The sequence below is a fragment of the Alexandromys fortis genome, unplaced genomic scaffold (genome assembly GCF_014885135.2).
Source record: "Alexandromys fortis isolate MF-2015 unplaced genomic scaffold, M_Fortis_MF-2015_v1.1 scaffold_18, whole genome shotgun sequence".
Classification (NCBI taxonomy): domain Eukaryota; kingdom Metazoa; phylum Chordata; class Mammalia; order Rodentia; family Cricetidae; genus Alexandromys; species Alexandromys fortis.
Window position 1 is genome coordinate 11,429,525 of NW_026067897.1, and position 9,863 is coordinate 11,439,387.

Here is a 9,863-nt window from a genome sequence, read left to right on the forward strand (position 1 = left end):
TTTTGTGGGCGCCTGGTCTCCCTTATTCCTGGGGTGCATTGGCGGGGACAGTTTGTTATCAGTTAACTAAGCTTCCTGTGTGTTTCCGTGCTATCCCTGCCCCACCTGGTGATTTAGCTGCAGGCAATCTTCTCCATTGTTAATATGGTAATTTCCCACCTTCCTGGGCGGAGAGATCTTTGTGCTGCAGTTAGGTAGAAAAGGGCTTCCCCAAGTCTGAATAAACGGCATTCGCTTGATCTCCTATCGAATGACCCTGGTCTCTGTGTCTTGTGTTCAATCTCCAGGCCCTTGCCGGGACTCGCATTCGGTACAGCTGCGCGCAAACTGTACCGAGGGTGTAACACCAAAACCGGGTGTTACAATTATTAATCAATTTTCCTGTTTTACTCTATGCTTTAATGAAAATGTTAACAGTCTGAAAAGAAGACAATATTTTACCTTATTTGAGAATTAGTGAGACAAATCAGGAGGAAACGTCTATGGTGTGCAAGGTTGGTAATCTTATCTTGATCACCATATGCATATGAAATAAAGTATACTCCACAAAGTTGTCTTCTGGTCTTCACTTATATGCCATGTCCTAAAAACCCACAATCACATCACACACACCAGACAGAAATTAAAATGAATAATTATTATTGTCAGTGCCAAATAGGTATCTCTGGATTATTCCCTGAGAAGGCAATACTTCAAGATAAAGTGTCAAATGTCCCATTAGGGACACAAAGATGCATGGAACATATACTACCTATAAGTAACATATATAACCTATAGAATGCTAAGCTATACTGTAAAATGTATATAGTTGATAGATGACTAACCTTTTGATGTCTCTATCAGTGAAATGAAAATGCTGCTTTGGATACATATATGAGGTATTTAGTGTTCCATACATTCTCCCCTCTTAAGAATTTTAATGTTAACATTTCTAAAACATGTTGACAATAGAGCAAACACTGAGGATATATTATCTACCCTGGGACTTCTACTGAGGGCCTAACAAATAAGGCTCATGAGTACAACTGTGTTGCAGACAGGTTACTGGCATCCAATCTCAGCTGGATAACAAACATCTTAAGGGGGATTTGTCAAAATTTGAAAAAAAAAATAGAATGGCAACCCACCACCCTTTCCCAGACACCCTTATTTGAAAAGAATGGGCATCCCATTCTACACATTGCAATAAAAAAATATGTCTCTAAGTGAAAGGACAAAGAACAAAGGCCACAGAAGGAATATAAGGAACACAAATTAAATTTGCCTAAATAGATGTGCCACACACAGCACACTTTGATATCCACCTCAAATGTTGAAAACTAGAAAGCACAATGCCGTGATCTCCACATCAATCTTGAGTCAACATGCTATGTAGTTTGTTTCAAGGCTTTAATGAAAATAGATGAAATAAGCTTTATTTCCTTAACCTGAAGAAACTGTGACATCTAAGTTCTTTACAAAATCATTTACATAAATAGGATTTTTCTCTTGTATGAGTTCTTCCCTAGTTCCTGATATCAAGGCTTTAAAATATTTAAAGGGCTAGAGACATGGCTGCGCTTATTCTTAGCATTCTCAGGAACAAAGACAGAATTTTGGCAACTTCCTGTAATTCATGCTGCAAGATGTTTTGAGGGTCTAACCTTAGTAATCAGAATGTACATATCCAAACAAAGACACACTGATATTGCATTACCTAAATTTAAACAAGTCTTTACACAAACGTTCTCTCTTGAACGGTTTTCTATTATAAGCATTCATTCCTGTAATGGGTATTGAGACATTTAAAGGCTTGCAGAGTTCTTCTTCATTGAAGTAGTTCATGAAAAAGAAAGCTGGCATGTAGGCTTGAATCAGCTGAAATCAATCCTCAGCTGGTGTTCCCATTCGGGAAGTTTTAGGAAATGCTGCCCTGCTGAAGAAATATGGCCCTCGGCGTGGGCCTGAGGTTCCAGTCATGTACCATTTCCAGTTTCTACTCTGTTTGATGGCTCAGGCTGAGGATGGAAGAGTGCAGTGTCTTGCCAACTGCCAGGTTTGACAATTGTTACCAAGTCACTTTCTTGATGATCCTGTATCTGTCTGGAACCAAGGGACAAATTAAACTCTTTTGTAAGTTGACTGAGACATTGCTTTATCACGGCAACAGAAAATGCACTAGTAATACCCGTAATGTTTTACTCATGGATTTCCTATTTCCTATGATTAAAAAGAAGTATGAAATCTAAAAGGGTTACTTTATAATTTGAACTCATAGGCTTTTGTCTATGTGAGTGTGCATGTACAAAGACATCATAATTCTTTAACAAATTGCTGATACTTGCCAGGTTTTGTTTTTCCAGAAAAAAATAATCTTGTGTAATGGAATGTAGGTATATTAACTAAAGATCTTACCAAATCCTTTATAGTATTTTTTCCTATAGTATGCATTTTTTCAGATCATCAAAGATTTATGTGATATGTACAGGCATTAAAAGCCCAGGTACATAGTAAATGTTTACTCTTGTGTAAAGACTACCATGAACTGTATAACTCTGCCACACTGACCACATTAATAGGGTTTCTCTGCAGTATGTTTTTTTTCTCAGTATTTTGAAGACTACTGATACATGCTAAGGTTTTACCACATTGATTACATTCACAAGGTTCCTCTTTAGTATGAATATGAGTTCTTTTAAGTTTTAGACTACTTTAACTTACAAATGCTTTGTCACACCGATTACATTCATTAGATTCCCCTCCAGTGTGAGTTATTTCATGCATTGAACATATCTGTGTTGTGTAATGGCTTTACCACATTTATTGTATTCATAGGGCTTCTCTTCAGTATGTCTTCTTTTATGTCTTTGGTGATGACTGTAATATGCAAAGGCTTTATCACATCGATTAAATTTCAAGGTTTCTCTCCAGTATGTGTTCTTTTATGTTGCTGAAGATAAGCATGACGTAAAAAGGTTTTACCACATTGGTTACATTCATAAGGTTTCTCTCTAACATGAATTCTTTCATGTATTTTGATATTACTGTGATACGCAAAGGCTTTACCACATTGGTTGCATTCATAGGGTTTCTCTCCAGTATGTATTCTTTTATGTATTTTGAGACTACTCTGACATACAAAAGTTTTACCACACTGCTTACATTCATACGGTTTCTCCCCAGTATGTTTTCTTTTATGTATTACAAGATGACTATGACGTGTAAAGGCTTTTCCACACTGCTTACATTCATACGGTTTCTCTCCAGAATGTATTCTTTTATGATATTGGAGATTACTGTGTTGTGAAAAGGCTTTACCACACTGCTTACATTCATACGGTTTCTCTCCAGTATGCTTCCTTTTATGTATTACAAGATGACTATGATGTGTAAAGGCTTTTCCACACTGCTTACATTCATAAGGTTTCTCTCCAGAATGTATTCTTTTATGATGTTGGAGATTACTGTTTTGTGAAAAGGCTTTACCACACTGATTACATTTATAGGGTTTCTCACCAGTATGCGTTCTTTTATGTATTAGTAGATGATTATGACGTGTAAAGGCTTTTCCACACTGGTTACATTCATGTGTTCTTTTTTGACTTTGGTGATGACTATAATATGCAAAGGCTTTACCACACTGCTTACATTCATAAGGTTTCTCTCCAGGATGTATTCTTTTATGATGTTGGAGATTATTGTGTTGTGAAAAGGCTTTACCACACTGATTACGTTCATAGGGTTTCTCTCCAGCATGTGTTCTTTTATGTATCTGAAGACGACTGTGATATGGAAAAGTGTTAACACATTGAGTATTTTCAAACAGTTTCTCTTCAGTATGATTTCTTTCATGCCTTCCATGTCTTCTAGAACTTTGACAATATTTTTCAGTATATTTGTCTTCCCAACTGTAGCCTACAGCAGTTAGGTTCCCGTAGGTCTCCAGCATCACATCTTTGTACAGATTCTTCTGGGAAGGATTCAGCAAAGCCCACTCTTCCAGAGTGAAGTTAACATGAACATCATCATAGGTCACTGTCTTCATGTCGTGGTGTTGAAGTTCGCCCTGATCTCTTTTCAGTTTCCTGCAGATGCAAAGACACAGCACACAACACTAATGGTGGTAGCTCCTCTTCAAAGCCCAGTCTGAAACCTAGAAGAAAATCTTAAAGAATTGATAGATTAGAAGAAGAATCAATAAAACCAAAAGTTTTTTTGAAAAGCCTTTGAATTAAGGAAAATAAAGAGTTACTTTCTTACTTTGGGTTATTATTGCTATGATGAAATAATGACCAAAGCAGCTTGGAGAGGAATTTTACTTCAGCTCATAGGTAAGAGTCCATCACTGAGGGAAGTCAGGACAGGAACTCAAACAGGGAAGGGACCTGGAGGCAGGAGCTGATGCAGAGGCCACAGAGGGGTACTGCTTATTGTATTGCTCCTCATGGCTTGCTCCACCTGCTTTCTTAGAGAACCCAGGACCACCAGCTTAGGGATGACATCTCCCACAATGGGCTTGGCCTTCTCCCATCAGTCACTAAGAAAATGCTTTATAGGTTTTGCTGCAGCCCAATCTTATAGGGGCATTTTCTTAATTGGGCCTTCCTTCTCTCAAATGACTTCAGTTTATGTCAAGTTGACAAAATTACATGGCACACTTAATGAAATAAGAATTACAATACTATGAACAACTCTTATGTGTGAAAAGTGGGCTATGGGTAGAAAGTATGAAGTCATGGGTCCAACCCACAGTGCTGTGAAAATATTAAACAACCTAGATAAAAATGAAATAAATTCTTATACAAACTGCCCAGTCTGGCTCTAAGAAGACAGAAACAATGAACTTGGATCAAAAAAAAAAAAATCCACAAAGAAAAGCTAGATGGTTAAAGAGACGATTGAACTCTATCAATCTATAACATTAAAAACGGTAGGAGGCTGTTTTCATTATTCCAGACTGCACTATAGCCCAGCATATACCAAAATGGAGCCACTTAATCCAAACTCAAAACTATCTGATCTTCCCAGATATGAAGGGGAAAGTCAAATTTACCAAGAACAAAAAAACAAAAAAAAAAAAAAACAAAAAAACCTAGTTTCAGTATAAGGAAATTCACTCTCCTTAGTCCTCACATAAAAGACACGTGTTGACTGTATCTTAAATTATTCTTTGTCCTAGCTTACAAGGAAAGTAACTCAGCAATCTAATTTTTTAAATTGTTCTTTAATTTCTGCTCCCTACACCTTTTTTCCTGCCCATGTAACAGCTCTTGTGATGAGCCCATCACTGGGTTCCACCTCAGTGGGATGGAATCTTGTTAATGCTAAAGAGGTGTTGCAGCCAACTGAGATCTTCACATTGTAATTCTGTCCTTCCACAACAATACTTTTTTTTTTTTGAGTTTCAACTATATCAAACTACATGGAAAAACATCTCCAAGCAGTCTATGAAACTAGTATTACCCCAGGTACCAAGGCCCCACTATAGGTTTCCATTCTTTATCAATAGAGATTGTGATAATTTTTTTTGTGATAAATTTTTTAAATAAAATACAAGCAAACCCAATCTAAGATCATATTTAAAACTGGGTTATCCAAAATTTAAGAGTGGTTCAACATATAAAACCAGCTGTATACACATTTGTAGTGTTAGATTTATTATTATTATTTTAAAGCATTTATAGAAAGAGAAGGCAGGAAGACAGGCTTGGTCTGATCTAAGTGGAACCATATTTATTCAGGTCAAGGGGACATCTTGTCACCCATGTGTACAGATGGCTAAATGGGTGGGGATGACTACCATAGTCAGCAAGGGAAGCTGGGACCTATAGTAAGTCCTTCAGCAGGAAACTAGCAAATAGGATAAAGGAAAATAGCACCTAATCACCTCAACACTAAGTTATGATACGACAAATTAAGACAAGGAATATAGCATGCTGAGGAGTGTCTACAAAAAACAGCCAACATCCTACTTCATGACGAAAAGACAAAGCTTTCCCCCTGAGGTCAAGGACAAGAAAAAGAACTATGTTTACTTATTCAACAGCATACTACAAGTTGTCAGGCTACAGCTACAGCTCTGCAGACTTAAGGACCAATCACAGCCACAGTACTGGGGAGAGATTGGAATTCAGCAGACTCACTGTCTTAGGGTTTCTAAGAGGGTTATGTCTTAGGGTTTGCTGTGAAGAGACACCATGACCACAGCAACTCTTATAATAAAAGAATTCATTGAAGTGGCAGCTTACAGTTGAGAGGTTTAGTCCATTATCATCCTAGCAGGGAGCATAGTGGTATACAGGCAGACATGGTGCTGTCTACATCTTGATCAGAAGGGAACAGGAAGTGAACTGTCTCACTGGGAGTAGCTTGAGCGTGAGAGGCCTCAAAGCCCATCCCTAACAGTGATATACTTCCTTCAACAAGGCCACACCTACAAAGCCACACCTCTTAATAGTGCCACTCCCTTTGGGAGCCATTTTCTTTCAAAAATCACTTGGGCTGTTTCATGCTCTCTGGAACAATCGTTCCTGGCCCACCTCTGTGTCTAAACTACAATCTTGTGACTAATAGATAAACCTTTTGAAATCTTAAGTTACACTGGCTCTATCAACCCAGAAGCTAAGAATATCAGACTGCATCTTGGAACTTTAGAAAAAGCTTCCCACATCTTGCTATAACCACCTCTGATATATCCACCCATATATTCTAAACTTACTTTGATTTTTAACTTGCTTAGTTCTGTAAAAGTATAAAACTTTTCTGAAACTGCTTCCACACTGAAACACGGAATTAAGGATAAATTAAATCTGTGTTCCTAAGTCATGGTCACTCATGATGGCTCCAGAATAAATTATATCCTATTCTCTTTGAGATGAAAACTGGTTTTTGCAGCAATACTTTCTTTTCTGGAGTTATAATTGAGAATAGTACGAATTGGTAGTAAATGGTCTAACTGATTATGTATGTATGTGTATACACACACATACATACATACACACGCACACATTGTTTGGGGTTGTTTACCCCTAGAGACCTAGTTTCTCATGTGCCAATGAGACAATTTTTGTCCCCTCTTTATTACCTCACAAGAAGAGGGAGAGGAAAGGTAAAAGAGAATAGAAAGCAGGAGTTGTGGATTAACATGCCGCTGAAACGCTTCATTACAATCCAAACTGTGTTTGGTCAAAGCGGAAGTTACTATTATTTTAACACGATCTTCTTCCATGTTTGGCGACACGTGCTTAATTAGTGACACGGTATGTGGTTTTCATTGGAAAGAAGACATTTCGAGGCTTAATGTCTGTAACGTTCATTGGCTCCTGAGTTATTAGAAAGTTTCACACAGGAACAAAGTAAACAGCCCCAAAACAGTGTGTGTGTGTGTGTGTGTGTGTGTGTGTGTGTGTGTACACATACACGTACGGAATCAGTTTCCTACCTCGGCTTTTTGTCAAGGCCGTCCTCTCCTAAGTAGGTTTCCATCAGCAGGTGAGAGGGTTAGTACAGCTGAGGCCAAGAGTGGACTTCAGAGCTCTCAAGCTCTTGCTTCAAAATGGACCAGCCACGACTACTCCGCGCCCCAAAAGACGCTTACTCGGAGGGCTTCCGTTGGAACCGATAGCCGTCTACCACCAAGGGCTGGGCTCCCGTCGGCATGAAAGCCCGGGCAAGTCCCATTCCAACTCTCCAGCAACGCCAGTCGCGGTAACAGAGACCTTCTAGACCTCTGCCTCCGTGAGCAGGTCAGGACGGCGCGGGATTGTGCTGTCCTGATCCCAACGAGCCACCCTTCCCAGTCTTCCGCGCGATCGATTGATAGCGCCTGCGCGGCGCGTGCGGCGCTCGACTGGCGCGGCCTAGGGGGCGGAGCGTTCGCTGCCACCGCCGCCGCCGCCGCCGCCGCGGGCCCGGTCTGTGAGGAAAGCCTAGGCTGTGTGCCTCCCGGCTCGTCGAGCGTCCGCGCCGCTTCTCCCGCTTCCCGCCCGCTGCGGCCGGGCGAGCGGAGGCCTTCCGGAGCCATGGAGGACGAGGTGGTTCGCATTGCCAAGAAGATGGACAAGATGGTGCAGAAGAAGAACGCGGTGAGCGGGCGGGTCCCCGGGCAGGCCGCAGCCGAGACCGCAGCCCCGGCCCACGCGGAGCCAGCCAGTCAGGGCCGGGCCGCGCGCCCTTCCGGCTTCCACGTCGGTGCTGACAACGTCCGCAGGGAGCCCCGGAGCGAAGCCCTCGCCGGCTGAGAGAAGGCGCGATGGCCGCGGCTTCTCGGGCTGGCGCGGTCCGTTCCAGGCGGGCGGTAAAGTGTGTTGATCCCAGCTCCGCCTCACCCCGGGCATCGCGATTAGACACAGAGAGCCCGCCGTCTCTTAGCAAGTAGGCCTGGGTGCGATGGCAGGACCGCCACGGTTAAAAACCACACTCCTTCCCAGTGGGCCCCCGGTGGGTGGCTGTGGTGCTGAGTTAGTGGCGGGCCGGCGACACCGTCTGTGTTAGGAGATCCCACTTTTCCGTCCCTTTGCTTGACACACCTGAATTTATTCTTCGGTGCACTCGGCACATTTTCATTATCAAAGTGTTAGAAATAATTTGTCCCCATTTATGAAATTAAGGCCGTAAGGGGATGCTTACATGCGTGCAGCGCTTAAGAGTCACAAACCCGTGCAGAATTCTTTTGTAGCTAGGGACACAGTTGTGAGTATATTCGTTTTGTAAGCTTAAGTACTGTGCAGTTGTGGCTGAGCCAGGAGCTAGCTGGTTTTCCACTCACTGCCAGCTTAGGAATTAGTGTTAATACCGAATAATTAAGACTTCGGATGTCCTCGTTCCTCTTTTTCTTCAACAGGTGCGTTTGCCGGGCATTTAATTTCATGCCCTGTTAATCTGCATTTGCAATTTTGTTTTATTTTCAGCTATTTCCTGTTTGTTTTCTGTCCCAGATATTAACCTGTGTCGTTCATCACCCTTACTGATTGAGCCATTTCATTCCTTGCTGCAAGAGATGAGTTTGGGTTATGATAGGTTGAACATTTTTATTTTTTAGATTAAATTGGAAAACTTTCCTCTCTGCCTGGAGGTCCCTAGTTTGCTACACTCAAAGCTCTCAGGAGGAAAAACTTGTTAACTGGGTAATTTCTTTTTCCCTAATCCGTCAGGACAAACTTGAAGTAATTCTCGGGTCTGTTTTCTGATAGTGCACAACCTTAACCAGTATGAAAATTCGCCTTAAGAAAGAAAGATAGAGCTGGTTCTTTTCATTGCTTTTTCTTTCATTTTCCTGTCCACTGAAATGCAAGCAGGCTGATGAAATAAAGAGAAAGGGCAGAATGACAACTCTTTCTCCATGAATTCTAAAGTTGAAAAACATTAACTTTTATTTATGTGTGTGCGTGCGTGCATAGGTCAGAGGACAATTTGAGGCTTTCCCTGAATAGCCCTGGCTTTCCTGGAACACGATCTGTAGACCAGGCTGGCCTCAAACTGCTAGAGACTGCCTGTCTGCCTCCGCCGCTTTAGTGCTGGAACTAAAGTCCTGGCCCATAACCCTGCCCACTCCCAACCTCCATTGTGTGTGTGTGTGTGTTGTTGTTTTGTTTTGTTTTAAAGATGGGGCCTTGCTCTGTAGCTGGAAGCTGACCTGGAACTCCTGGGCTCATGTGATTCTCCTGAGTCAGTTTCCTCTTAAATGAGATTACAGGCATGAACTATGAAAAAGAGCTATTTTTAAGTTATTTTAGACCATAAAAATGGAAACTGCTTGAAGTATGATAGTTGTCACTAATAGACAAATCTAAGTACTGCTTTTTTAATAGTTTTTTTTTTAATTTTTTTAATTTTTTTTATTTTTTTGATTTTCGAGACAGGGTTTCTCTGTAGCTTTTGGTTCT

General features: G+C 41.1%; 2 protein-coding genes across 5 annotated transcripts in view; one reads left to right on the top strand and one right to left on the bottom strand.

The window, feature by feature from the left end:
- Positions 1-6: 6 nt before the first annotated feature.
- On the bottom strand, positions 7-7,794 carry LOC126515527 (zinc finger protein 431-like). Of its 3 annotated transcripts, XM_050165269.1 has the most exons (3): positions 7,421-7,794; positions 3,628-4,064; positions 7-2,082 (listed from the first exon to the last, which is right to left on the bottom strand). In XM_050165269.1, exons 1-3 carry the CDS (start codon positions 7,462-7,464, stop codon positions 2,048-2,050), a joined length of 516 nt encoding a protein of 171 aa, XP_050021226.1. In that variant the 5' UTR covers positions 7,465-7,794; the 3' UTR covers positions 7-2,047. The 3 variants fall into 3 exon arrangements, with proteins under 3 accessions (XP_050021226.1, XP_050021208.1, XP_050021217.1); XM_050165251.1 differs by having other exon boundaries at positions 7-4,064; positions 7,421-7,780; XM_050165260.1 differs by having other exon boundaries at positions 7-4,144; positions 7,421-7,777.
- Positions 7,795-7,854: 60 nt separating this feature from the next.
- Positions 7,855-9,863, top strand: part of Tcea1 (transcription elongation factor A1) — a 28,265-nt gene continuing 26,256 nt past the window's right edge. The window contains exon 1 of one of the 2 annotated variants that reach the window (XM_050165278.1): positions 7,855-8,063. In XM_050165278.1, the coding sequence (XP_050021235.1) occupies positions 8,001-8,063 (63 nt within the window). In that variant the 5' untranslated portion in view covers positions 7,855-8,000. Of the gene's footprint in view, positions 8,064-8,178; positions 8,353-9,863 lie in introns of those variants that run through there. The other variant, XM_050165286.1, reaches the window with a different exon arrangement.

Bases quoted from the DNA above. Each gene is read 5' to 3' on its own strand.
- LOC126515527 (XM_050165251.1), bottom strand. From the start codon at position 7,464: ATGGAAACCTACTTAGGAGAGGACGGCCTTGACAAAAAGCCGAG. The intron at 4,065-7,420 runs GTAGGAAACTGA...TTGCATCTGCAG, and splicing joins GGCCTTGACAAAAAGCCGAG to GAAACTGAAAAGAGATCAGG.